Here is a 24,813-nt window from a genome sequence, read left to right on the forward strand (position 1 = left end):
GCCCCGGAGGTCCGGGAAGAGGGGGAAAGGGAGAAATTCGAGAAACAAGCCTCTCGGGGAGAACCAGACAAACCGGGTTCGGGCAGGGCGGGCGCAGCCTCCAGGGCGGGGCCGGGTCTGGGGCCCGAGGAGTAAGGGGGCGGGCCCTCGGTCGGGAGAGGGCGCTCCGCCTCGGCCGCTCGGGACTCGGGTAGGGGGTAGGGAGACCCGAAGACCGTGGGCCCCGGCTCCGCCGGGCTCCTAGTGACGCGGCACCCGGGCCCCTGCACCGACGGGAGTCCTGCCCCCGAGGTGGGAGCTCCGCCCTCGGCCCCGCCCAGGCCGGAGCCCCAAATTCCGGCGGGGGACTGGGGAGGTAGGGTAGGGCAAGGGAGGTTGAGAGCGCCGCTCCGGCGGGCGAGGAACGGGGTGCCGGGAGCGGAGAGGCCGGGGGCCGCCTGGGGTCCCGAAGCGTCAGGGTGGGTAGCCCAAGCGCGGTCGGGGGCGGCCCCGCGCGGCCCCGCCCCTCCAGGCCGGTGCCCGCCCCCCTGCGCGCCCCGCCCCCTCCTTCCCCGCAGCCCCCACCCCCAGTCCCGGCTCCTCAACACAAACTTTCCGTCCCGCTCGCTCCCTCCTCCGCGCCCGGCGCCTCCCGCTCCAGCCCGGCTCATTCCGCACATTCCGGTCAGCCCCCTCCCCACGACCCCCCTTCCCCGGCCCCCCTCTTCGCTCCCTCGGGCCCGGCGGAGCCGCCCGGCCGGAGCGCCCCCGCGAGATCGGACCAGGTAAGCCGGGCGGACGCCGGGAGGAGGCCCTGCTGGGAGAGGTGGTTTGGTTGGTTGGTTCTGGGTTGGGGGGGCACTCGAGGGGGGCTGGTTCCCAGAGCTATTGTCCAGCCTGAGCCGGAGCCCCAGATCTGGGTGCCGGGAAGTTTAGAGGAAAGGGGGGGAAGCCCTCCGGGAAGCCCCGCCCACCTCTCCCACCCCACCCCCATCCCCCCCCACCCCCCCGCGACCCGGACGAGTTGTTCGGGGGAGGTCGGGGAGCCGGGAGCTTGGCCCCGGTGCCATCGCCTGGCCCAACGTCCGCCTTTGGGGTGTCGAGGTCGGGGTCTGGGGGCCCGCACGGTCTGGGGGGCCTGCCACCGGGGAGCTCCCAGTCCCGGGCCCCGCCGCCCTTTGGACTCCCAGCTCGCGCTCTCTCGGAGCCCGCTGGGCCCCAGCTCCACGCAGGCCTCGGGCCCGGCCTCCCGGCGCCTAGGCCGGCTCCTGCGCGCGGTGCCCGCAGCCGCGCCGGGTCGTGGAGGGTGTCTGGCAGCAAAGCTGCGCGCCCTGGGCGTGTGCCCCCTGAGGGGCAGGGGCTTAAGTTCCCTCCAGTTCTGCCGCCTGCGTCGGGGTGGAGTTTTCGGAGTTCCAGCCCTGAGCTCTGTGAGCCTGGCTCTAAAGGGGGCTGGATTTGGGGCCTTCTCTTCGCCACGCTTCCTCAGAGCCCTAGTTTAGACTTCAGAGGGTTTGAAGACCGCTTGTCTCCTCTAACCCTAACCCCCCAACACTACCCCCACCATTGTCTGTCGTGCCCTTTACTCCTGCCTGGGGAAGGAAGGCCGGGAGTGCCTGTCTGCGTCTGGTTTCCAGCTTAGCCAGGCCGCACGGCAGTGTCATGGAGACCCCACTGTGTCACCTTTCCAGGAGAGGGGCCCTGATCCAGGGCTGAGAGATTCTTTCTGAACAAGGGGGAATGAGGCGCTGGAGTAGGGCTTCTCAGGGGGCACCTCCTTCTGTGTCTTTACTCGCTCCAGGTAGAGGCAGAACCAGGTCAGGCCTGGACTTGTAGCCCAGGAGAGCAGGGGGTGGGGATGGGGGCTGGACACAGTTCAGAGGGGCTGGTGCGAGCCCACGGCGCCTCTGTATATCCGGCCTCCTGCAGCTGATTCTGTGTCCAAATGTTCCACCCCAGTGCTGGGGGCCAGGGCGCCTCCTTGGCCAGAATGCTGGGGGCAGCCTGGGGCAAGGAGGGAAGTCTAAAGTTGCCAGAAGTTAGAGATTTGGGGGAATTAGGTATTCCTCCCTTCCAGATTCTTGTAGCTCCTTTTCCAAGACCTCCCCCCAGCGGTGCCACCACAGGACGTGGTTCTGTGGTCTTTCTGGATCCCTAGGAGATAAACAGATGTATTTTCTAGGACTAGGCTATATGGTGACAGTGACTTCAGGGGCCCTGGATGCCCCCTCCTCAGAGAGGCTGGGATCCAATGGGAGTCTCAACCTTGTGGGCCTTCCCCCACCACCATCCCCCCAGGGAGGGAACAATAATTAATGCTAATTAGCGCATTTGGGCAAGGGAATGGCTGAGTAGTATGGTCGGTGATTGGCAGGACAGAGGTGTGTGTGTGTGTGTGTGTGTGTCCTGGGCCCTGCTCCCACCCTCACCCTCAGGTTTGCAGACCTTGGTACATTCTGACAGTTGGGTAAATATTAAAACAAAAAGGAGACCTCTCAAACAGAGGAGGTCAAGAAATTAAGAGATGTGGCCCCAGCTGGGTCTTTAACCAGTTGTGTCATCCTGGTGGGCCTCAGTTTCCCTGTTTGGAATCCATGACTTCTCAGGTCCCTTTTCTCTGAGCTTCTCTCGGAGTCTCTGTCTCCTAATCAATCGGCCTTCCCTCTCTTCCCATCATGGAACCTGAAGCTGGTGGGGCCTGGAGAGGTGAGTAGGTGACCCAGTGGTCTAAGAAGAAGGTGAGGGCTAACCAGGGGGTGACTGAGGGCAGCTAAGCCAGGTGAGAGTGGCTGCAAAGGTTACAGGCAGCAGGTATCAGGGGACAGGGAGGCCGGTGGAGTCCGGGGAACTGCCCTGGGTGGTGGCAGTGGGGTCTGGCAAGGCTGGGCAGGGTAAATGGTGTTCAGAGGCCGCCTGGATGGCCGACCCCTCTCCCGGATGCCTCTAGGGGCTCAGGGTGGAAGTTGGAAGGGAGTGAAAGCTCCCAGTCCTGTCCACCTCCTCACTCAGGAAGGGAGAGGAGCCTAGGGGCCGGCTGACAGGGAGGACAGTGGGGGAGGGAGCTGGTGGTGCCAGGCCCCAGGGAGCCAGGGAGCCAAGAGGGCTCCCAATGCTGCAGCTTTCTGTGGAGGTGGCCAGGAGGTCGTAGTCTCTGCTTCCCACGTGGGCGCTGCAGGAGCTGTGGGGTCCGAGGGGTGGCCTTGAGGGTCCAGGTCTCCATGGCCCTCTGGGGCCACCCTGGGGCCATGGCAGGAGCTTCTCTGCTCAGAGCTGGGGTGGAGGCCAGCAGGTCACACTCGGCCCTGTCCCCGTGGCCTCGCCCTGCCCTCCCCTCCCCCCTGGTGTGCCAGCCTAGGGTGGTCTGCAGGAGAGGCCCTGCCCCTCCAGGGAGGACTGTGGAGGGGAGAGGGCTCTGCCTGTCCGCTCAGGGTCCCACAGGGGACTCGGGGCAGGAGCCAGAGAATTCTGTTGCTCTGCGAATCCCCAAAGCCTCGGCCCCTGAGGTTTCCTAGAGTGCTGATTGCTTCCTGTACTCCCTGCCAGGCCCGACAGGACAGGAAGTGATAGAGGGAAACGAGAGTGCCACTGTGTGTGCCGCTGGATGTGTGTGAGAGAGAGAGAAGCCGAGTGGGACACTCTGTGTGGGTGACGCTTGGGGGGTGGATGCAGGTGGGGGGAACTGGGTAAAACCAGTTTGTGTGTGTGACTGCATGTGAGAGCAACTGTATGCGACATTGTGACTTTGTAACATTCACGTGTGAGGGAAGCTATGATATTCTCAGTGTGTGACTGACACTGCAGGTACATGAGGGAAACTATGAATGATGTTCTTAGTGTGTGACTGACGCTGCGTGTGTGTGTGTGTGTGTGTGTGAGGCTGTATGGGGGACCTATGTGTGTGAGGGGCCATCACATGGGGTACGTTTATGAAAGACACCGTCTGCTTGACCAGCGGTGTGAGCTCACACTCGTGTCTGGATGGGATTGCGATGCTCCAGGTGTGTGAGGGACATTGAGATTGTGTGATGCCGTGAGTGTCAGAAGCAGAATGAATGACACTCTGTGTGACGTATGTTGCTGTGGCATGCCTATGTATGGCGCAGTGTGAACAGCAAATGAGATGACCTTGGGTTTGTAGAAACTGATGGTCTGTGTGTGACTATGTATGACACCACGTATGAGAAAAGTTGTCACAACATGGTGTACATGTGTGTGTAAGGGGGAAACCGTTGTGACACAGCGGACTATATCCAGGGCAGCAGGCGTGTGCTGAGAAGCTGTGGCAACAGCTGAGTGTGAAATCAGGCGTGTGGGTGAGACTGAGCACGAGAAAGAAACTCCGCACATGGAGGGACGGTGCTATTTGTGGGGTGTGACTGAGACCGACTCTGTGGGTGGTCACATCTGAGATGGTTTGCGACTGTGGGGCAGTGGAGGTGACATCCTTCAGGACTGTGGCATATATGGTGTGGTTTGCCATGTATGATGAATTTGGGGGACTGTGACCCCAATGCATGTGGTGTCTACGTGGAGGACCACAGAAAGAAAACTGTTGAAAACAAAGAAAGAATGGGACTTCCCTGGTGGTCCAGCAGTTAAGACTCCGCACTTCCAGTGCAGGGGGCATGGGTTCGATCCCTGGTCGGGGAACTAAGATCCCACGTGCCGTCAGCATGGCCAAAAAAAATACAAGGAAAAAAAAAAAACAAAGAAAGAATGTACTTAATGCCGCTGAAGTGTGCACTTAAAAACGATTAAAATGGTACATTTTTGATTACGTATATTTTATCACAATAAAAAAAGTTAAGAAGAAGAAATAAGGGAGATGCAGGTAACAGTGAATGTGCAGGACAGTGGCTGTGAAAAGGAGTGTGTGCGTTTGATAGAGAGGAGGCGCCCACGGAAAGCCTGTGTGTTTATAGACGACATTGACACTGTGACCTTCCTGAGGGGGCAACTGACTGAGGGACCAGTGGCAGCTCAGTGGGTGATCCAGACTCCAAGGGGCCCTCTGACATGTTCACTGAGAACTGTGAAACCCAGTTTCACCCCTTGGCTGCATCCCCGCCCCCTCCAGCTTGGATCCCTGGCCTTCCTGGAGTGGGATGAGATGAGGAGACAGGACAGTCTCAGAGTGGGGGTGAAGGGAGGTGTGGGAAGTGGGCCCCTTCTCCCTGCAGGAGGTTTGAGGGCTCTGAGTCTCTTCCCTCCCTCCCTCCCTCCCTCCCTCCCTCCTACACTGCTGGAAGCAGGGGTGACAGTGAGGATGAGCCTTGGAGAGGGAAGCCTGGGGGGCTACCCTGCCCCATCTGCTCCCCGAGGAGCCCGCGCCCTAGGAGAGGGGGTGGGTGGGTGCAGAGACTGGATTCCCAAATTGGAAGCACATTAATAAGCTGGGGAGGGGTGGGGAGCCCCCCTTCACCTCCCTCCTAGTGGGCTCTGCAAATTGCTTCCTCCTGTAAAAATCTCGACCCTGCTCCAGGGAGGAGGGTACTCCATCTCCAGCCTGGCAGGGTGTGGTCACTTGGCAGGGTCCCTCAGGGGTCCTTGGCCTGCAGGTGGGGGAGGCAGACACCATCCCCATCTCGCCTGCCCTGCTCTCCCATCCCAACCAGAGCACGGCCAGTTCTAGGGTGGGAGCCTCTGGCAGCTGGAGAACAGCTGGCCCGCTGTGGGGGTGGGTGGGGAGGAAGGAGGGAAAAGGAGAGGGGGCGGGGAGGCTCCCTTAGCCCTCATCTACGCCTGCCCCATCCTCGCCCCCCTGGCTGGTCAGCCCAGCCCAGGTTTGGGGGCAGGGCATTCAGGATGAAACTGCTGATTTCACTAATCTTCCCACACTTCGAGTGATGTTCTCACTCAAAGTGAGAGCACTTTGAGGGCTGAAGTCCTGCAAGAGTGGACAGCTGCTGCCCGCTAGACCCAGCACAGTCACCGGGCTCAGTCCGACCTCTCCACGGGGCTGGTGCCGGGGGAGGGGTGCGGGGTGCAGACACCTGCCTGGACTTGCCTTTTCTGCATCCCCCACCAGGCAGAAGCTCCGGGGGAGCCCAGGTTTCAAGCCCGTCCCTCCCCCTGCTTGAAAGGCGGTAGAGGGCTGGGTGGTCTGGAGGCTGCGGGGCCCTGGGGGTGAGGGCCTAGGGCCTCTGCAGCAGCCCCTGCGCTGGCCTCCACCCCTGGAGCTGTCCAGCCAGTTATTCCAGCAGGTCTGGCCCCAGGGTGGGGAGTGGGCAGCAAGGTGCCCCTTATCTCCCTCAGGGCCCTGAAGCCTGCTCACCCAGCCTCCTATCTCCTACCCGGCCACCACCCAGAGGCACCTTCTGACCTCAGAAGGCCCTGGGAGAGGGGAAGCGGGTGTGTGCTGGTCAGATTGAGGGTAAAGTTAGAGCGAGAACACAGGAGGTCCTTGGGCTGTGCAATACCAGGGAGATGGGAGGTCGTCCGAGAGGAGGGCTGGAGAGCAGATGGGCCGGGAGTGGGGATGTCCTGGATGCGGCCCTGTTGTGGTTGACCCCAGCCCTCAGCCCCCAGCAGTGGCTCCCCTGGTCACTCCTTCCCCCTAGGTCTGCCCCAGCCTCTGGGTCTTTCTGTCCGTGGCTCCCGCTCGCTCTCTCTCTCTCTCTCTCTCTTTCTTTTTCTCTCTCACCACCATCTGGTTTTCCCCTCCCTCACTGCCTGACTGTATCTGAGTTTAGTGATTTACCCCCTTCATTTGTGTGTCTCCATCTCCTCCATCTTGGTCTCTGTCTTTCTGTCTCTGTTGGTCATAGTCACTCTCTCCCTCACTCTCTCCCCACTCCCCCCAATGTCTGTGGATCTCACTCTCTCCAGCACTCTACCTGTTCCGTATGTCTGTCTCTCTCTGGATCTCTGTCTCTGTCTCTCCCTCTGGGTCTCACTCCAAGATCCCCTCTCTGGGTCTCTGTTTTTGTCTCTCACTCTGTGACTGTACTGTCTCTTTTGTCTGTTTTCTTGTCTGTCTGTCTCCTGCTCTCTTCACCCACCCCCAGACTCGCCCACACCGTGTCCCCCTTCCCCTCCTGTCTATCCCAAGCTCCACCCTCTTTGCCCCTCACTTGGGTCTTTCTCCCCCTTCTCCCATCCCTACTGGTGGTGCAGCCCAGCAACGCAGAGGTTCTAGACACCTGGGCCAGCGTCAACGAGCAGATGGGGGGCTGCCACCCCTGTCAACCCCTCTCTGTAAAGGGCAGATAAGACCCGACGCTGGGCTGGGGCTGCCTTCCCCTGGGGCCTGCCCTCTGACCCCAGGCAGCCCCCTCCACCACGCCTGAGTCCCGCATTGGCCTCAGTCCAGCCCTGCAGCTGGCTGAGGAACCCATAGCCTCCTCCCTGCCCCCCCGCCTGAGTCCCAGTGGTTTGGAGTCTAAGGAGAGGAAGGTGGCCCACTCTCATCTCTGTCCTCATCCCACAGCAGTAACTCTGGGAAGGCCAGAGCAGCCAGTGCAGACTCCTTGCACTGACCTGCTGCTGAGTGATGTGGTAGGACAGAGACCCCAGTTCAGCCCCCAGCGGGGCTCAGCTGCCCGCCTGCCATTGCCCACGGGTGTGCCTCGGTCTGGGGGTACAAATATTCTTATTGGGGTGTCCGCTCGCGCACCCACGCAGCGTACTGCACACACGTGCTCCCGTGCATGGCTGTGCAGGGTGGGGGTCACCTGCGGGCCCCTGTGTGGGTGCCTCTCCCCGCAGGGGCGGTCCTGGAAAGTGAGTCTTGCATGTGCCTGTGAGCCAGCGGAAGGGACGGTGGTCCTGCTTCTCTCCTTGACTTGTCCTTGTGGCCGCCCCCTGGGCTCCCCTCCCCCTCACCAGCTGCCAGCAGTCCCAGCCAGGGGCCGCCGCCCCGCCCCCCCAGTCTGTCCCAGCTCCCAAGCACTGCTGTGTTCGCCATATTTGGCCACAGTGCTCCTGCGGGGGGCGGGGCGGGGCTGACATCACCCCGAGAAGGGGGGGCCACTCCCTGGATGAGGGGAGGCGGGCACAGACTTGGGGGAGGCAAGAAAGTTGCTTTGAAAAGTCTGGGGCTGCCAGGGCCCCCCATGCGCCGGGCCCCTGCTGCTCTGAGGGAGGCCTCAGGAAAAGATCTTGGGGGAAATGGGTTGAGGACTCTGTTGGGAGGGGTCTTAGCTCATTGTAGTCCCTCTTCTGCCTCCCCTCTAACGCCCGCCTGTGGCACTGTCAGACTTGGGGCATGGGGGTGGGGCGGTGGCTTGCCTCCCAGCTAGCTCAGTATAGGCGCGGCTGTGTCCCCCGGCATCCCACCCCTCCCCCCGACTCTTATTACAAGAACTTGCCCTCAAGGGGTTGAGGAGGGGATGGGGATGAGGATACAGCTTGCCGGGGTGAGTAGAGGGGTGTGGCCCCTCTGACCCGTCAGGAGCATGGCTTCCTCTCTCCCTGGCTGCCCGCTGGTGTGGTGGTCTTGGAGGCCTCACAAGGAAGGGTTACAGTGGTCTGGGGGTCCTTGAAGTTGCTCCAGCCACCTGTGCTGAGGGGGACCCTGTGGTCTGGACCCCACTGGGCATTCTCAGGTGGTTGCCATGACAGCTGGGCCTCCTTTCCCTCTGCAGATGGTGGGGCTTCTTACCTTGGTTAAGAGACTGAAGCTAGATTGCCTGTGTTCAGAACCCAGCTTTAGCACTTACTAGCTGTGTGTCCTTGGGCAAATTGCTTAACCTCTCTGTTCTTTGGTTTCCTCATCTGTAAAGTATAAGTAATAATAGTATCTACCTCATAGGTGATTGTGAGGATTAAATGAGTCAATGTGTGTAAAGTCCCAGACTAGTGCCTGCCATATGCAGGTGCTGTCATTCGTAGTAAAGTTAAATGTAAACTCTATATCCATCTGACATTCAGGCCCCCAGGCCCTCCCCATCCCATGCCACTAGCAACTACCTTCAAGCCTTCCAAAGCGAAGAGGTGGCCCCCACAGGGAAAATCCCCACCCATTTGGCAAGACCTGGATTCTTGCTTGAGGGGAAAGAAGTCTCTTCCCCAGCTTCTGATGGGGTCTCCCACTCTCCACCCTGCTCCCCCCTTTCCCTACAGCCCTGAGCAAAGTCCTGGGGTCTAGCCATCTGGGGCTCTGGGGCTCCCAGGACCCTGATACACATTGGACATGTGGTTCTGAGGCTGAAGGGGGCCGGGGGGTGAGCCTTAGGGCTGTGTGTGTTGGGGGACTGTCTGGGTGTGATCTACTTTAATAACCCAGCCTGGCCTGTGCAGGGAACTCAGGGTTTACAGAGCCCTGGCCCATCCACGATGTGGGCCAGGGCAGGGGCCAGTGTGTGGGTGGTTTATGGGCTGCTGTGGGGCCGGGAGGTGCAGGAACAGGAAGTGGGATGGAGGAGTGGGTGGGGTTGAGCAAGGCTGTCGGCCAGGCACCTTCTCAGCTGCTCCCTTACCAGCCAGTGTCGCTCCCGTCTCATGATTCCTGGGGCAGTTCCTGCCCTGAGTTTAGGTTCCTTGGCAGGGTTCTCATGAGTTATCTTTTGAAGAAGGCAAAACTGTACCCTTCCTGGGTCTGGGACCCTCCTCAGGCCACAGCGGGTCCTTGGCAGGATTGCTCTGATGCTGGGGGGAGAATGAGGGGTGGGGGGGGGTCCCTGGTTGGGGATCCTGATGACAAGGAGGAAGAGATGGCAGAGCGAGAGCCAAGGAGCCCCTCTGAGAGCCGCAGAAGCACTGGGCCCTGCCCCTCGTGGTCCTCCTCTCCGCCCATCATGGTGCCTTTGGCAGCTGCATGGCCTTGTGAGCCTGTTTTCCTCATCTGAATAATGGGCATCACTCCTTGCCCTCCCTGCCTTAGTTTTGAGGATTGAATGAATATGAAAGTACTTTTTCCCCACGAAAGTACTGTGTAGGTATAAGGCATTGTTCTTGTTGCTATTGATCACCACCAGGCATCGTGGTTGGCACTTTGTCTGATCTCATTACATTTTAACCCTCACAACCTCAAAGGAGACCTTTCCTTCGTTTTACAGGACTGAGGCTCAGAGAGGTGAAGTAACTCATCCAAGGTCACACAGCACTGACTAAATATAACCTCTGGTCGCCTCCACCCCACCCTGGAGTACCTGCCCCGGGGGTGGAGATTGCTGTGGTCTGGGAGGACCCTGCCCTAACCCCTCTGTGGTCTGGGAGGACCCTGCCCTAACCCCTCTGCGTCTGCCCCCCAGGCTCAGGCTGCCCAGTGGGCTCAGGCCCAGAGCCCAGAGCCCAGAGCAACCAGCACAATAGCGTCCAACAGCTGGAATGCCAGCAGCAGCCCCGGGGAGGCCCGGGAGGATGGGCCCGAGGGCCTGGACAAGGGGCTGGACAACGATGCGGAGGGTGTGTGGAGCCCGGACATCGAGCAGAGCTTCCAGGAGGCCCTGGCCATCTACCCACCCTGCGGCCGTCGCAAGATCATCCTGTCGGATGAGGGCAAGATGTACGGTGCGTGTGGGGAGGCACAGGGACCCTGGACTGGACTTGGGGAGGCGGTCCAGCCCTCCTCACCCCTCCCCCTGCTCTCTGCCCCCTCACCCAACCGGTTTGGCGAAGTCCTGGAGGCCGCCAGCCCTGAGGGCGGGCGGGTCTGGGCGTGCAAGCCTGTGTGTCTGGATCCTCCTCATAAACAGGCCAGGCTTGCCCCCTCCACCAGAGCGCACGCAGCCCACACGCGACACCACCCCCGCTCCCGACCCCACCCCCGACTGCCCCTCCTCTCCTCGCCCCGGCCAGCCTGGAGGTTTCGGGGTGACTCAGTGGGCCCGGGAAACTGGGTCAATCCGGTGTGTTCCAGGCTGGGCCCAGGAGAGGGTCCCTCTCCTGGGAGGACCTGGGGGAGCCTGAGGGGTGAGACCTGGGGTGGGATCCCAGCAGTGAGCAGTGTTTCCCACTGGTGAGTTCCCTCCAGAGAACGGGGGTCATGGAGAGGGGCCTGCAGAGTGGTGGGAGGCCCACACTGTGACAGGGCTTGCGTGGGGAAGGGCACTGGAGAGACAAGGGGACTCCCTCACTCCTCACACCCCCTCCCAAGTCTGCTGCTCTCCTGGCCCCTCTCTTTGCCACCTTGCCCACCTCCCGCCTCCAGAAGGGAGCATCCACCCGGTCCATCCCTGAGAGGGCTCTCCCAGGGCTGCATTTTTGGGATAACTCAACCCTTTGGGGCCTGACTCCTTGCCAGCTCCCTCCAACCCGCCCCGACAGCCTATGGCTGGGTGAGGCAGGCCCTCAGCCTGCCCCCTCCCAGTGTCCAGCACCGTGGCGGGTGCAGGAGGGAGACAGCTGGGCTGCCCCGTGTCCCCTGCCCCACCGCCGTGCCACGCCCACCCCCAGCCCCAGAGCCCCACTCACGGGGCAGGCAGATGTTCCAGGGCGCCTTCCATAGGGCGGGGGCCGCCTGCCCCCACTGCTCCCTCCCAGATGGCTGGGGCAGCCCCACAGGGTATTTTTAGACAGGGCGGAGGGAGTGGGGTGGAGAGGGGCAGGCAGGAAGGGAGGAGCAGTGGGGCCAGTTCTGTCATGGAAGAGGAATTTGGAGAATGCGGTCCTTCTGGGGAGGCTATGGAGTTGGGGGGCAGGGGGCCTGAATTTGGGGGTAAGAAGTATACACGCTGAGGATGCTGACACATGCTTCACCGTGCGTCCCAAGCACCCCCCTTTACAGGGCCATGGCCCCTGGATGCCGGCCAGCCTCTGGGCCCCCAGAGGGTCCCTGGTGCTGAGCAGAGCCCCCACCCCAAGTCTGACGGGCTGCACTGGGAGGGACAGACACTAGTAACCAGTGACATGGGGGTGACAGGTTCAAGGACACGGTGACATGCTCAGTGACACATCTTGACCCAGGCTGTCAGTGTAGGAGATGTGTTGGAGACCATCTGGTCCTTCCTGCCCGTTTCACCAGAGAAGGGCAGGGACTTGTCCAGGGTCTCCTGGTGGCAAGGACAGCTAGGACAGGAACCCAGGCCAGAGTTCTTACAGACGCACAGAGGGACGCGTGCCCAGACATCTCCCTCTCTCTCTCTCTCTCTCTCTCTTTCTCTCTCTCTGTCACACACACACGCGCGCGCGCGCGCGAGCCCTTACCCTCGGAGGTTTGGAGCTGGTGACAGCACGGAGAGGAAGGAAGCACTGCCGGGGGCTGGGATGAGGGGCCCAGCTGTCCTGCAGCCCTTCGGCCACACCTGCCCCTGTCTGTCTCCCAGGGAAACCTGTCAGGCCGCCTGACATTGTTCCACCTCCTGCTCTGCTGCCCCTCCCCCAACAGCAGCCCCCCAGGTCCTGGAGGCGGTGGGGGGAGCTCTGGGTCTTCCCCACCATCCTTCACCCACCCCGCTTGTGCCCCTTAGGTGGGGTGGAGCGAAGAGAGTGGGGAGAGAAAACAAGAGCAGCGTGTGCGGGAGGGGCCTGGTGTATTTCCAGCTGGTGGGGGGGGTCTCCAGACACCAGGGGTCCCCTTTGACCACTCCCCATTTTTTCCTGTCACCCCAATCTAGGCCGAAATGAGTTGATCGCACGGTATATTAAATTGAGGACGGGAAAGACTCGGACAAGAAAACAGGTAAAAGATGATGTACGCTGCGGCCCCTCTGCCCACACACACTCTCTCCCCTGCCTCTGTCAGCCCCTTCCAGGCCGAGCTATCCCATTGCCCTGCCCACCTCCTCAGAGCCACCCCCTTGCCCAGCGCACTTCCCTAGTTCCCTGACCGGGGATCGAACCCATGCCACCTGCATTGGGAGTGAGGAGTCTTAACCACTGCACCGCCAGGGAAGTCCCCACTGTCCTTTCTGACCCCCCTCCCAGACCTTTCATCCAGCGACCACAGATACGCCCCAGTGGGCAACTGTGGCAGCTGCATGTCACTGCCCTGAGTGGCTCACTGACCAGTCAGGGAGACAGACAGTTGGACAGGTGAGGGCAGAGCAGGGCAGCATGGCTGAGATCAGAGCATGTACTGTCAGACAAGCATTGAACCCGGACCAGGGAGGGGAAGGGAGGAGGGAGGGCTAGGAAGGCTTCCTGGAGGAGATGACACTCAAGATGTATTTTTAAGAAGGAAGAGGATTTAGCCAGGCAGGAAAAAGGGAGAGGATTCTTCCAGGCTGAGGAAGTTGACTATACAAATAGTAATTGTAAGCCCATTCAGAGCTGACTTTGTATTAATTTATTTAGTCCTCATAGCAACCTTATGAAGTAGGTACAGTAATTATCTCCATTTTACAGGTGAGAAAACCGAGGCACAGGGAAGTTAAGTAACTTCCTAAGGTCACTCCGCGGGTAGGTGGTGGATCCAGGATTCAACCCACTGGGCAGGAAAGAGCCTTCCGTTAGCAGTGTGGTGTGTGGAGGGAGGGGTCGGAGAAGCTGAGGGCTGTGAGAGATTGAGCTGGAGGCCGGAGGGACAGGTTTCCCTGGGGGCAGCTGGGGGCCATGGAAGGGAATAGATCAGGGAGTGGCGCGTGGCAGCTGTCAAGGCATCTTGTCTCCGGAACACCCGAGGCAGTGGATAGAGAGGACCAGGCCAAGGCAGGGACCTAGGTCAGCAGCGGTGGCCTGGGCAGCGGCAATGGTGAGGGTAGTGGTGGTAGGGACGGAGGAAACTGGTGATTTGGGAGACGACTGGGTGGCGGGAGAGAGGCAGGCTCTAGGCAGGGACCTGGAGAACCGAGGCCAGCTCTGGCCCTCAGCCCCCCAAACCTCCCTCTCTGGATGGGGTTTGGGCCTTGCACCCACCCCCGAGATCCTCACTATCTCAAAGGAAGGTTCTGGGTCCACCCACCCAGTGCGGAAGTAGAAACGCTCCCTCGTTGTTCAGGCCTTTATTAACCACTCTCCCTGGGCCAGCTCATGTTGTACAGCATTTATTCACTTAGCAAATCATTGAGCTACTACTATGTTCTCGGCACTAGGGATCCGGCGAGGAACTGGACAGACAAGGGCCCAGTTCCCTGGAGCCTGGGGCCACAGGAGGAATACTGGCTGATCAGCCCCCGGGTTCAAATACCTTGCTCCTATACCTGCGGGGAGGGGACGCCTCATCTCCAGCCTCTGTTCCTCAACCATTCAATAGCCGATATGTAGAACAGAGTGTATTTGTATAAGAATGTGCCGCTGCTGTTGCTATTATTATTACTGTAGTTATAAACAGAAAGCCATCCCAGGCACAGGAGGAGGGCACTGTCCCAGCGTGTCCTGCTTCACCCAAAAGACATGTTCGTAGGAATCTGTTTGTCAGAGCTGGAAGGGGCCCAGGGATCTTTAAGCGAGGCCCAGGGAGGGTAGCAGAGCCTCTTAATTCTGGGTCTAGCATCATACCTGCTCCTGGCCAGGTATCCCGAGAAGGCTTGGCTGTACGTTAACATTTTACAAACGAGCTGTCGGCAAGCTCAGGATTTTAAAAACCTCTGGCCTTTGTCATTTTGCAAGGGTGGCACTCCTCTAACTTTATTCCGTAGTAGAACTCTGATGTCTAATATCTCCTTAAAGGGGGTTCCTTCCTATGGTTGTGAGAACAAGGCATGTCTTTATGTGTCGCAAAGAGCAACCCGCTGACATGCAAGGTTTTTTGGTTGTTTTCATTTTACTCTCTGTTGAAAAAAAATGCAGTTTTCATTTTCTTTTTACAGCTACGTACAGCAGTTAGTAGCAAGTACAATGCCTCCCTATTGAAAACACAGCTAAATATTACATTAAGATTAAGTCCCATGTGACTTTCAGCTGTCACAGAGTTGACCATTTGGAGACAGTCTTCTGGGCTAAGGGTATATTGGTGGTGGCCAAGTGGGCTGTGGAGTCAGGCCACCTGGGTTCATCTGTGTGACCTTGGATAAGTTGCTTAACCTCTCTGTGCTTTGGTTTCATCATCTGTAAACTGGGAATAATATTAGTACCGACTTCTTAGCATTGCTTTAAAGGTCAGAGGAGTTGGTACATGTAAAGTGCTGGGAACAATAGTAGCTGTGCTCGGTAAACGTCAGTTATTGTCATGACGTGAAGTGATCGGGAATCTTGCCAGACATAGGTCTGAATCCTAGGCACCATGAGATGGCATGAGAAGCACCCGCCTAGGTTCTAACCAAGTAGCAGGGGGCTGCCTAGCATCGTGTACATAGTAACTTTTAGTCCATGATTAAAAAGAAAAGAAACTGTTTCTTTATGGAGATAAAAACAACTTGCAAAGAAAGCCAACAGCAATTGCTGATAATGAAAGTGTGAAGCAGCTTAGAGGATCCACCTGTTCCCTCGTGCTTGTTTCATGGGGAAAACAGTGACACTTAGGTTCTCTGAGGCTGTGGGCCAGATCCTTGACAAAGCCAAGGTCTGTTGTGCAAGCCCAGGGCGCACACATCCAGACCGTGACTAGCTCAGGTTTGCCAGGAGAGGGAGGCTTCAGGGAGGAGGAGCTGGAGAAGAAATGCAGTTAAAAGCACATACTGTGTACATAGAGATAGTGTACACTGCCATGTATTAGTCCGAGGAGAAGGAATGTGTACTGGGGGAGGAAGCTGCATGAACAAAGCAGGAGTCAGACCAGGCCAGGTTTCATAGGCCAGCAAGTTGGTGGGTTTCTCGGGAGGACTTAGGCAGTGGTACAGGGGAGACCTTTTGTAAAGGATTTTGGGCTTGATGTATAATCTGGTGGCCAGCAGGAGCATTATGGCCGTGGCTAGCCTCTGTGATGCCAATTAGAAAAAAAAGTGTCTCCTCTGAGGATACCAGTGAGAAAAAGTCACCCCTTTTTGGAAGAATACAAAGATGCTCTTCCTCTGTTTTTTACCAGTCATCTTTTATTGGGTGTTAATTCTCAATTAGGATATGAAAGGATTCAGGGCTGCTGGGCAAAGGTCAGGAATGCAGAGTGTGCCCTTCACACTGAATGCAGAGTGTGCCCTTCACACCGGGACCTCTTCAATGGTACTTGCGTGGCCGCTTGTGTTTGAACTCCTTGTAAGAACAGCGGTAGTTGAAAAGCATGTAAGCTGCCAGCACCATAGAAAGCCCAGCGAAGCTCCCTTTCTTTACACTGACATACTTATTGTAATACTGGTAGTAACCTCTTTGAAATGCTCCAGCAATGCCTTTAGGGGTGAGATCCTGCATCAGTATCCAGCTTGGCAGCTCCCCTATTTTGACATCCAGGAGCTTCTCTTCCTTCAGTGGTATGACTGATGCCATCTTGGATTCCTGGGTCTCTCTTCCTCCACTTTAGATGCAGCCGTGCACCAGGGCACATAGCTTGGCCAGCAGAGCTTGGGCTGGATTTTAGCCCTCACTGGGCCAGGTGCTCTTATGCAGTGAACAATCTGTACAACTGTACATGGTGGTCCTGAAAGCCACTGTAGGCTCTTGATCAAGACAGGGCCAAAAGAGAGCAGAATTGGCAGGGCCAAGGTGTGTCTGCCCACAGGGGCCCCACGGTTGCCCCTCTTACATTTGGTCCCAGAGATGAGGGCTGGGATGCTCCTTGCCCGTGGCTACCCTGTGCTATGCCTCCTCACTGTCTGTGTTTTCCTCTCTGGCTGGGCGCGGGGCGGCCCCTAGGTGTCCAGCCACATACAGGTTCTAGCTCGGAAGAAGGTGCGGGAGTACCAGGTTGGCATCAAGGTACGTTGGGCGCCTGACTGGGGCCTCCAGCCCTTCCTCGGCCTCTCACTCACGGCGCCTCTACCACTTTCTCTGCACAGCTCAGGCCTCTGCCTTGGCTGGCTCTCTGGCCCCACTGTGCCTCTTTTCTGGCTGAAACTCTGTTCTTGCCTCTCCTGTTCTTTCTGTTCTTTTTCTCTTTCTCTCTCTCTCTCTCTCTCTCTCTCTACAGGTCTCTAGCCACTTGCAGGTTCTAGCCAGGCGGAAATCTCGGGAGATTCAGTCCAAGCTGAAGGTATGGGGTCCCCTGCCACTTGGCCTGGCCCTGCCCAGGCCTGATGCTGCTCTCTGACCCCAGCCTGGGACAGGGAGGAGCTCCCTGAGGAGCTATGGGGGGCAGCAGGGGGGTCTCAGAAAGACAAGCAGCAGAAGAAGCCCATTTGCCACTTCAGGCTACACAGGGCCAGAGCCCCTGGAGAGTAAGCAGGAACCCAAGGGGACAGTCAGCCCTACAGTGAGGGAGAGGAAGACCACCTGGGGGCCACTAAGGCCCACCTCTCTTCTTCTCCATTTTCCTTTTCTCCTTCCTCCTAACTGCTGCTTGCTAATTGCATGGGGACTCCAGGTGGGCAGGGAGGAGACACTGGTGGGGACTGGCGGGCATGGCCATTCCTTGTCTTGGATGCTCAATCCTGGCTGCTCTGTGGCTGAGGATCTCAGAGCCTTGGGTTCATGGCCCCGGCCCAGGTCAAGACCCCTGTAGGCTGCATCTTCTTCTCCCTGCCCACAACTGCCCAGCAGACTGGGCCTCCCGCCCCAGTCCCCACACCTATAGCACAGTACACGTGGACAGACCCAAGGGGCCCCAGCTTGGTCCACCATCTAGATCTCCAGCCCCTCCGCCCTCATCCTACCCTTTCCAGGGCACGCACTCCCTCTAGGTGGCAGTGGGGCTGGGGGAGGGTCCACAGCTACCTCTGAGCTTCCCTGCACTCCTCAGGAACTGAGAGCCAGGTGGGCATTGAGAGGAGGATGGTGAAATGACATGTCCCCCCACCCCATCTGGCCCTCCTCTGTGTCTCTTCTAATCCATTCTCCTTCTCTTCCACAGGCCATGAACCTGGTAAGTAGCACTGCCCCTCCCCAGGGGGTGGGGGGCAATGGAGGGGAGAGCACCTAATATAGGATTTTCAAATTATGGATTGTGAAATCAATGTAATAGGCTTGCAAACAGAATTTTTTAAAAAATGCATTATAGGGACTTCCCTCATGGTCCAGTGGTAAAGAATCTGCCTTACAATGCAGGGGACATGGGTTCGATCCATGGTCAGGGAACTAAGATCCCACATGCCACGGGGCAACTAAGCCCACGCGCCACAACTACTGAGCTCGCACGCCTCAACTAGAGAGCCCGCGTGCCACAAATTACAGAGCCCACGCGCTCTGGAGCCCGCACATCACAACTACAGAGCGCACACGCTCTGGAGCCCATGCACCACAACTAAAGAAGAGAAAACCCGCGCGCCACAACTAGAGAGAAGCCTGTGTGCCGCAACTAAAGACCTGACGCGGCCAAAAATAAATAAATAATAAATCTTTTAAGAAATGGATTATAGTGGTTCTCAAACTTTCACATGCATGAGAATCACCTGGAGGGCTTACGAAGCCAGATTTCTCGGCCTCACCCTCAGAGTTTCAGATTCAGTAGGTCTGGGCTAGGGCCTGAGAATTTGATTTCTAACAAGCTTCCAGGTGATGCTGGTGCTGCTGGTCCGTGGACCATACTTTGAGAACCACTGATGCAATAGAAAATATGAGAGTGCGTGACACACAAAATAAGCAAAATAAGGAGAACTGTTTTGGCTTATACTGGGTTATGGAGTAAAACAATTTCTTATTGTGGATTGTGATCAGAGGGGTGATGTACACAGGAGACGGCCTGCGGGGAGGCCCCTGAGGCAAGCCCCTGTCTTGTCTCTGGCCTGGCCTGGGGCTCACAAGGCTCCTCCCCTCCTCAGGACCAGGTCTCCAAGGACAAAGCCCTCCAGAGCATGGCGTCCATGTCCTCTGCCCAGATTGTCTCAGCCAGCGTCCTACAGAACAAGTTCAGCCCACCCTCCCCTCTGCCCCAGGCCGTCTTCTCCACTTCCTCTCGGGTACAGGGGCCCTGGGAAGTGGGACTGGGGTGAGGGAGTGCCTTTAGGGTGGGCCGGGGTGGGGTCCTGGATACTGAGAGGCCCTGGGCTTCTTCCCATCTCTGCAGTTCTGGAGCAGCCCCCCTCTCCTGGGACAGCAGCCTGGACCCTCTCAGGAGTGAGTATGGTGGCACTGCCTTCCCACACCCTCTTCTTTCCCCTGGCAGCCACGCTGGACTTCCCCTCCCATCTGGGTTCCAGCAGCAGCTGAGCAAAGTCTTCGTTCAAAAATAGAGGGTTGGAGAGTGCCAGTTAAGAGAGCTAATGCATCTGTCTGTTCATTCATGTGTTTGTTCATTCATCAGCCACTTGTCATCCATCTTACAATTATTTTTCACTCAGTTAATCTCTGAGTCAGTCTTTCATTCAACAAGTCAGGTAGTCAAGTATTCTTAGCTCCTTCAACCCTTAGATGACTTTCTTCCTAAGGCACGCCCTCAGTTTAATGAACAGCTCTGCAGGGTGGGTTTGAAATGCTGCATTAAATGTGCACATCAGTAGTGAGATGCAGCCAGACTTCATAAAGTTAAAACGTGAAGAAAACAAAAAGCTTGTGAGTTAGCTGGTCAGCATGCATTTCTGGGCCTCCACAGGAAGGCTTGGTGGCTTCCTATGTGGGGTCCCAGATGAGACCCACGTGACTGGGCCAGGCGGAAGGTGGGGAAGGGGGTGACCCTCTAACCAGCCCATGCTCCTGTCTGCAGCATCAAGCCCTTTGCACAGCCAGCCTACCCTGTCCAGCCACCCCTGCCACCGACGCTCAGCAGTAAGTTCCCTGCACAAGGTAGCCACCACCTCTCCCTCCCTCAGCAGCTGCACCTCCGCTCAGAAGAGCTGGGGCCAGACTCGTGTGTGTGCACATGTGCGTGTGCGCGTGTGTGTGTGAGTGCGTGTGTGCGCGTGCGCGCCGGCTGGGAGGGAGGAGTGGCTGGCATCTGTAGGGGATTGGGACAGGCCAGGAATAGCCCCCTTACCTTTCACAATGTTGCTTCCAGAACTCTGCTACAAGTACACACCACTAAAGGTGTTAAATTGATATGTGTAAGTATATATAATTCCTTCAAGGGAAATACACCAAAATCTTCAGAGTTTTACTTTCGCTAGGCGTTAAGATTCTGGGTAATTTTTATTTTTACGTTTTTCACTTGTCTTTATTTTCTGTTTGGACACACATTAATAGTGACATGAGGGAAAATCCACTGATGTACACTATTAGGGCCACCATACACGGTGCTGCAGGCTGTGCACTGCACAAGGACACCTGGCAGGGGAGTCAAAATCCAGGCCGTGTTCCCGTCCAAAAAGGGCACCATTCTCCAGCTCGCACACAGGCTCTGTGCGGGGGTGGGGGGCGGCTCTGTGTGTAGCCGCACACCCGCCCGTGCAGACGAGGGTCCGTCTCCTCCTCCCAGGTTATGAGCCCCTGGCCCCGCTCCCCTCAGCTGCTGCCTCTGTGCCCGTGTGGCAGGACCGCACCATCGCCTCCTCCCGGCTGCGGCTCCTCGAATATTCCGCCTTCATGGAGGTGCAGCGCGACCCTGACACGGTAACGTAGGGGGTGGGGCAGGGGATGTGCGGTCCAGGGTCACGGGGTTGGGAGGCCATAGGCCAGGTCTGTTCCCTTGCAGCCCCCCGCTCCCCCTGGGCCTGCACACTCTCGAGCTCTCCTGACCCTGTACTGGGCCCTCCCCACAGTACAGCAAACACCTGTTTGTGCACATCGGCCAGACGAACCCCGCCTTCTCAGACCCGCCCCTGGAGGCGGTGGATGTGCGTCAGATCTACGACAAGTTTCCCGAGAAGAAGGGTGGCCTGAAGGAGCTCTATGAGAAGGGGCCCCCTAACGCCTTCTTCCTCGTCAAGTTCTGGGTGAGCTGCCCTGGTCCCTCTATGCTCCCAAGGGTCCCCCCACATGTGCGGTGCACCCAGGCCTACCCTACCGACCCCCTCTCCCCGGGCCTGTGGGCACTGTGCGGGCTATGCCCCCAGCCCCAGGGCGGGACGCCTCCCTGGGCCTCTCGCAGCACCTTAGGCCGCCCCGCCCCCTCCTCCAGGCCGACCTCAACAGCACCATCCAGGAGGGCCCGGGCGCTTTCTATGGGGTCAGCTCCCAGTACAGCTCGGCCGACAGCATGACTATCAGCGTCTCCACCAAGGTGTGCTCCTTTGGCAAGCAGGTGGTGGAGAAGGTGGAGGTGAGTGGGGGCCCGGGGGGCGGGGCGGGGGGCGGGCCAGCCGAGCGACGCCTGACCCCAGCTTCCGCAGACCGAGTACGCCAGGCTGGAGAATGGGCGCTTCGTGTACCGCATCCACCGCTCGCCCATGTGCGAGTACATGATCAACTTCATCCACAAGCTCAAGCACCTGCCCGAAAAGTATATGATGAACAGCGTCCTGGAGAACTTCACCATCCTGCAGGTGTGGAGGTGGCGGGGGGGAGAGGGCGGCATGGGGGTCATGGGAGCACCCCAGGCACAGGGGCCTCGAAGCAGGGGTGGCCAGACCCATTCCTCAGAGGAGGAGACGGAGCCCCAGAAAGGAGAAGGCTCTGCTCAGCCCGCACGCCCCATGGCCCTGTGCCGCCTGACCTCCCACATCTTCCTACCCGGCCCCCAGGTGGTCACGAGCCGGGACTCCCAGGAGACCTTGCTCGTCATTGCTTTCGTCTTTGAAGTCTCCACCAGCGAGCACGGGGCCCAGCACCACGTCTACAAACTTGTCAAAGACTAGGGTGCCCTCCGCCCCCACCACCACAATCCAGGACGAGCATCTTCTCCACACACCTGCCTGGCACCCCTAGGGGTCCAGGACTGAGGACTCATCCACCCGCCAGGCCTCAGGCCCAGGACCCAGGAGGCCTCCCCATCTACCCTGCACACACACTCCCTGCCACTGTTCTGCGCTTTAACTGAGGGAGAAGAGAGGAGGGCTCAGCGGCGGTGACGCGGACCACCGTACCCAGCTCTGCCCAGCCTCGAAAGACTGGGAGGACACCTTCGAGCTCAGGCACGCGTGGCCGCTGGCCCCTCGGGACTGTGACGGGCGGGTGAGGGCAGAATGGAGACCAAGGGAACCGGAGTGCGGAGGCCCCAGAAGGGGAGTGTCGAGTTGGGGTCAAGTTGAGAAGAAGAGAGAGGAGCCCACACTTTCTGTGCGCCTGCTGTGTGCCAGGCCTCGTGCAGGCCCCCAAGTGCCTTGTGCCATCCTCAGACCCTGCAGGGCAAGCGTGGGACTCGGTATCTCAGTGGAGGGACCTGTGGGAGGGGTGGGCGGAGTTGGAGTCCTCGCCCGGCGCTGCCTGTCTCCTAGAGCCCAGGTTTATGCTACCTCCCTGGAGTGGGGGCAGGTCTGCACTGAGAGGCCAGCTGGCTGGATTGGGGGCCCGAACAGACCACTTCCTTCCAGAGCACGGGGGGCTCCTGTGCGGCCCTCATAGCTGCCTGACCCGGGTCCGGTCCCGAGCCATCCAGCAGCCTCCCGATGGGCGAAGGCTTCCAGGGGCAGGCCCGGGCCCGAAGCAGGCTGGAGGGTCAGGTGGAAGGACGGAGTCCCAGCCCCTGGGCAGGCCACTGGCCCAGGGACAAGGGGTAGCGGAAGAGTTTGGCATTTTCTCTTGCCTAAGACTTGGCGTCTGGTGGTGAACCCTCGGGGGGCACCTGTCCCTTCTGTCTTCCCCACGTCAGTCTCTCTGGCCTGGAGCAGCTCCCCACACCCAGTCCTGGGACTGAAGGTTAACCCTTCCCGGGCAGCCCCTTGTCAACACCCAGGCTCCTCCGCCCCCAGCCCCGTCCTCCCGCTGCCTGTGGGTATTTATGAGTTTCGTATGAAGTACTGTGCCCCTTCCTCCCCGCGCCCGGCCGCCCCTGAGCTTCCTGAAGGTCCTCACAGTTTGCATATCGCTCAGGCCACCTCCAAACCCAACCTAGGTTTTATAATGTATATTATATATTTGTTGTGTATTTTTTAAATCCAGCTGTGATGGGTTATATCATAAATGTGGCGCAAGGCTGGCGCAGGGGCCCTCAAGGCCCAGCTCCTGCTTAAAAAAAAAAAATTAAAGTTATTTGTTTGTGGGTTAGTCGTGTGACCAGTTGTGTGCCAGACCTCTGGGTTTGGACAGCTTCGGGCGGGCACTCCTCGTGGGTCAGGTCCTGGTGTGTCACCCCACCCCACCCCGTCTCTGCTGGGGGGCCCCAAGCGCTACCCCCACTCAAAATAGACAGGATTTGGGAATTCCCTGGTGGTCCAGTGGTTAGGACTCCGCGCTTTCACTGCCGAGGGCTCGGGTTGGATCCCTGGTTGGGGAACTAAGATCCCGTAAGCTGAGCAGCACGGCCAAAAAAAAGAAAAAGAAAATAGGATTCAAGGGTCTTGTGAAAGCTTTGCCAACTCCAACCTTTCTCCCACCCCTCCTGCCGTGAGTTGAGCACTGAAGTGTGGCCAGCACTGGCCTGAGCCTTATGTTGCCTTGTCTCTAAGTGAAGTGACTTGCCCCAGGTGACTTCAATACTGAGATGGGCCCCCTGTTAAATCCCCACAGTCCACAGTGGCTACTACTGGTTCTCACCGCCCCATCCTCACTCCACACATGAGGAAAGAGCCTCAAGGAGGTGAGTGCTCCCAAAGTGGATGGCTGCTAGCGGGTGCAGGGCGGGGCGGGGCAGGGGGCGGGGGAAGCTGGACCCCAACCTGCCCCTGTCTGCCTGGGAAAACCTCTCCCCTCTGAGCTGTCCTGTGCTCACACGGCCGGGACCACAGAGTAGAGAGTGGGGGACAGTGTCCTCAGTGGACATGGGTTGTTTATCAGAAATTCAAATTTAACTGGGCATCCTGTATTTTCATTTGCTGAATCTGGCAACCCTACTCTAGAATCTTGTCTTCTAGATCATTCTGGTCCAACCTCCAATTTTGCAGATGGGGAAACAGAAGAGGTTAAATGCTCTTCTCACTCAGCTGTCAGTGGTAACACCAGGATTTGAACCTGGTCTTCTGACTTTAAGCTCAGGCACTTGGTATACTATTAAATAATCAGGCGGCCTTTTGTCTTGGTCCACTGCATTGGAGGGACCCAAGACTGTTGCTTGCAGGATGGGGAGCATGCCTGGAGCCCCAACCAGGTGGGAGGGGGTCCTGGAGATAGAAATGGTTTATGAAAGACCCACCATGTGCTAGGCCTAGGGCTGGATGCAAAATCCAGTCTCTACTAATAGGTGATTGTATCTGTTGGGTGCTTGAATCATCATCACGTGGGTTGCCTTCATGCTCCTGGAGTAAACAGCCTCCAGGTGATTTCTATTAGAATAATGTAGGTCTCAGGCAGAAATATCAAGAAGTGAAATATGGCTGGCCTCCTCACTTGCCACCCCCCACCCCCATATATGAATGTAACAGATACAGGGGCACAGGGGCGGGTGATAACTACATAGTTTTGAGGTCTCAAAATAGGGAAGGAACCAGGATAAGAAGGTGGGTCCTGTGAGCCCAAAGCTCAGGGTTCTCTCCTGGAAGTGGCTCTCCCTGACCAGGGTTCTGTGGAAAGCTGTAAGAAAAGGCCAAGAAAGCAGGGGCCCAAAGACGAGGCCGGTAGTTAGTTCTCTTTCCTGCCCCTCTTGTTTCTGATGTCCCTAGGGAAGATGGAGGCGGGCCATCATTTTGCCAATTCCACGGTCAAAGCCTGAGCAGTCCTGGGGTTTCATGGGGGCTCCTTATTTCCTTCTAGTACAAATGCTGGAGAACTGGGGCTTCCCAGATATCTGAACCCTGAATTCTAACTCAGATGCACACTAAGCTTTAGTCTAAAATCATCTTAGAGGCTGGGGTTTAAGATAGTTCAACCCTCATTTATAATCGAATCAGTCTGCCACCACACGTGTTCTCCGTTGTTTGCTTTGCTTTCCCATTCTGCCTCCTGCTTTTTCCTTTCGTCTCTATCATGGCCACGGGCCTCTGGAGCGCAGGCACCACGGCTCTAAACAGCTTCTGGGCAGGTCAGCAGAAGGTAGTGAGTCATATTGGTTTAATAGAGTTGTTAGTTTTTAAGTACTCCTACCCCAAT

The 24,813-nt window shown here is 58.1% G+C and overlaps 2 protein-coding genes across 8 annotated transcripts; one reads left to right on the forward strand and one right to left on the reverse strand.

Moving 5' to 3' along the window:
* The first annotated feature begins 159 nt into the window (after positions 1-159).
* TEAD3 (TEA domain transcription factor 3) lies at positions 160-22,851 on the forward strand. Of its 7 annotated transcripts, XM_036870340.1 has the most exons (16): positions 199-291; positions 641-764; positions 9,975-9,991; positions 10,170-10,428; positions 12,474-12,538; positions 16,522-16,584; positions 16,796-16,858; positions 17,675-17,686; positions 18,582-18,719; positions 18,827-18,876; positions 19,463-19,524; positions 20,171-20,304; positions 20,454-20,627; positions 20,813-20,953; positions 21,024-21,176; positions 21,375-22,851. In XM_036870340.1, exons 4-16 carry the CDS (start codon positions 10,422-10,424, stop codon positions 21,486-21,488), a joined length of 1,176 nt encoding a protein of 391 aa, XP_036726235.1. In that variant the 5' UTR covers positions 199-291; positions 641-764; positions 9,975-9,991; positions 10,170-10,421; the 3' UTR covers positions 21,489-22,851. The 7 variants fall into 7 exon arrangements, with proteins under 7 accessions (XP_036726240.1, XP_036726235.1, XP_036726241.1 ...); XM_036870339.1 differs by lacking the exons at positions 199-291; positions 9,975-9,991 and having other exon boundaries at positions 365-764; XM_036870345.1 differs by lacking the exons at positions 641-764; positions 9,975-9,991; positions 16,796-16,858 and having other exon boundaries at positions 160-291.
* Positions 12,429-16,509, reverse strand: LOC118904362 (ATP synthase subunit f, mitochondrial-like). Its single transcript, XM_036870375.1, has one exon. It carries the CDS (start codon positions 16,153-16,155, stop codon positions 15,889-15,891), a length of 267 nt encoding a protein of 88 aa, XP_036726270.1. The 5' UTR covers positions 16,156-16,509; the 3' UTR covers positions 12,429-15,888.
* Positions 22,852-24,813: the final 1,962 nt, after the last annotated feature.

The sequence above is a fragment of the Balaenoptera musculus genome, chromosome 11 (assembly GCF_009873245.2).
Source record: "Balaenoptera musculus isolate JJ_BM4_2016_0621 chromosome 11, mBalMus1.pri.v3, whole genome shotgun sequence".
Lineage (NCBI taxonomy): Eukaryota > Metazoa > Chordata > Mammalia > Artiodactyla > Balaenopteridae > Balaenoptera > Balaenoptera musculus.

Excerpts from the sequence above, each read along its gene's own strand:
- LOC118904362 (XM_036870375.1), bottom strand. The coding sequence starts at position 16,155 with ATGGCATCAGTCATACCACTGAAGGAAGAGAAGCTCCTGGATGTCAAA.
- TEAD3 (XM_036870340.1), top strand. Across the intron at positions 20,305-20,453 it reads TGCAGCGCGACCCTGACACG|TACAGCAAACACCTGTTTGT; the intron begins GTAACGTAGGGG and ends CCCTCCCCACAG. Across the intron at positions 20,628-20,812 it reads TCTTCCTCGTCAAGTTCTGG|GCCGACCTCAACAGCACCAT; the intron begins GTGAGCTGCCCT and ends CCCCTCCTCCAG.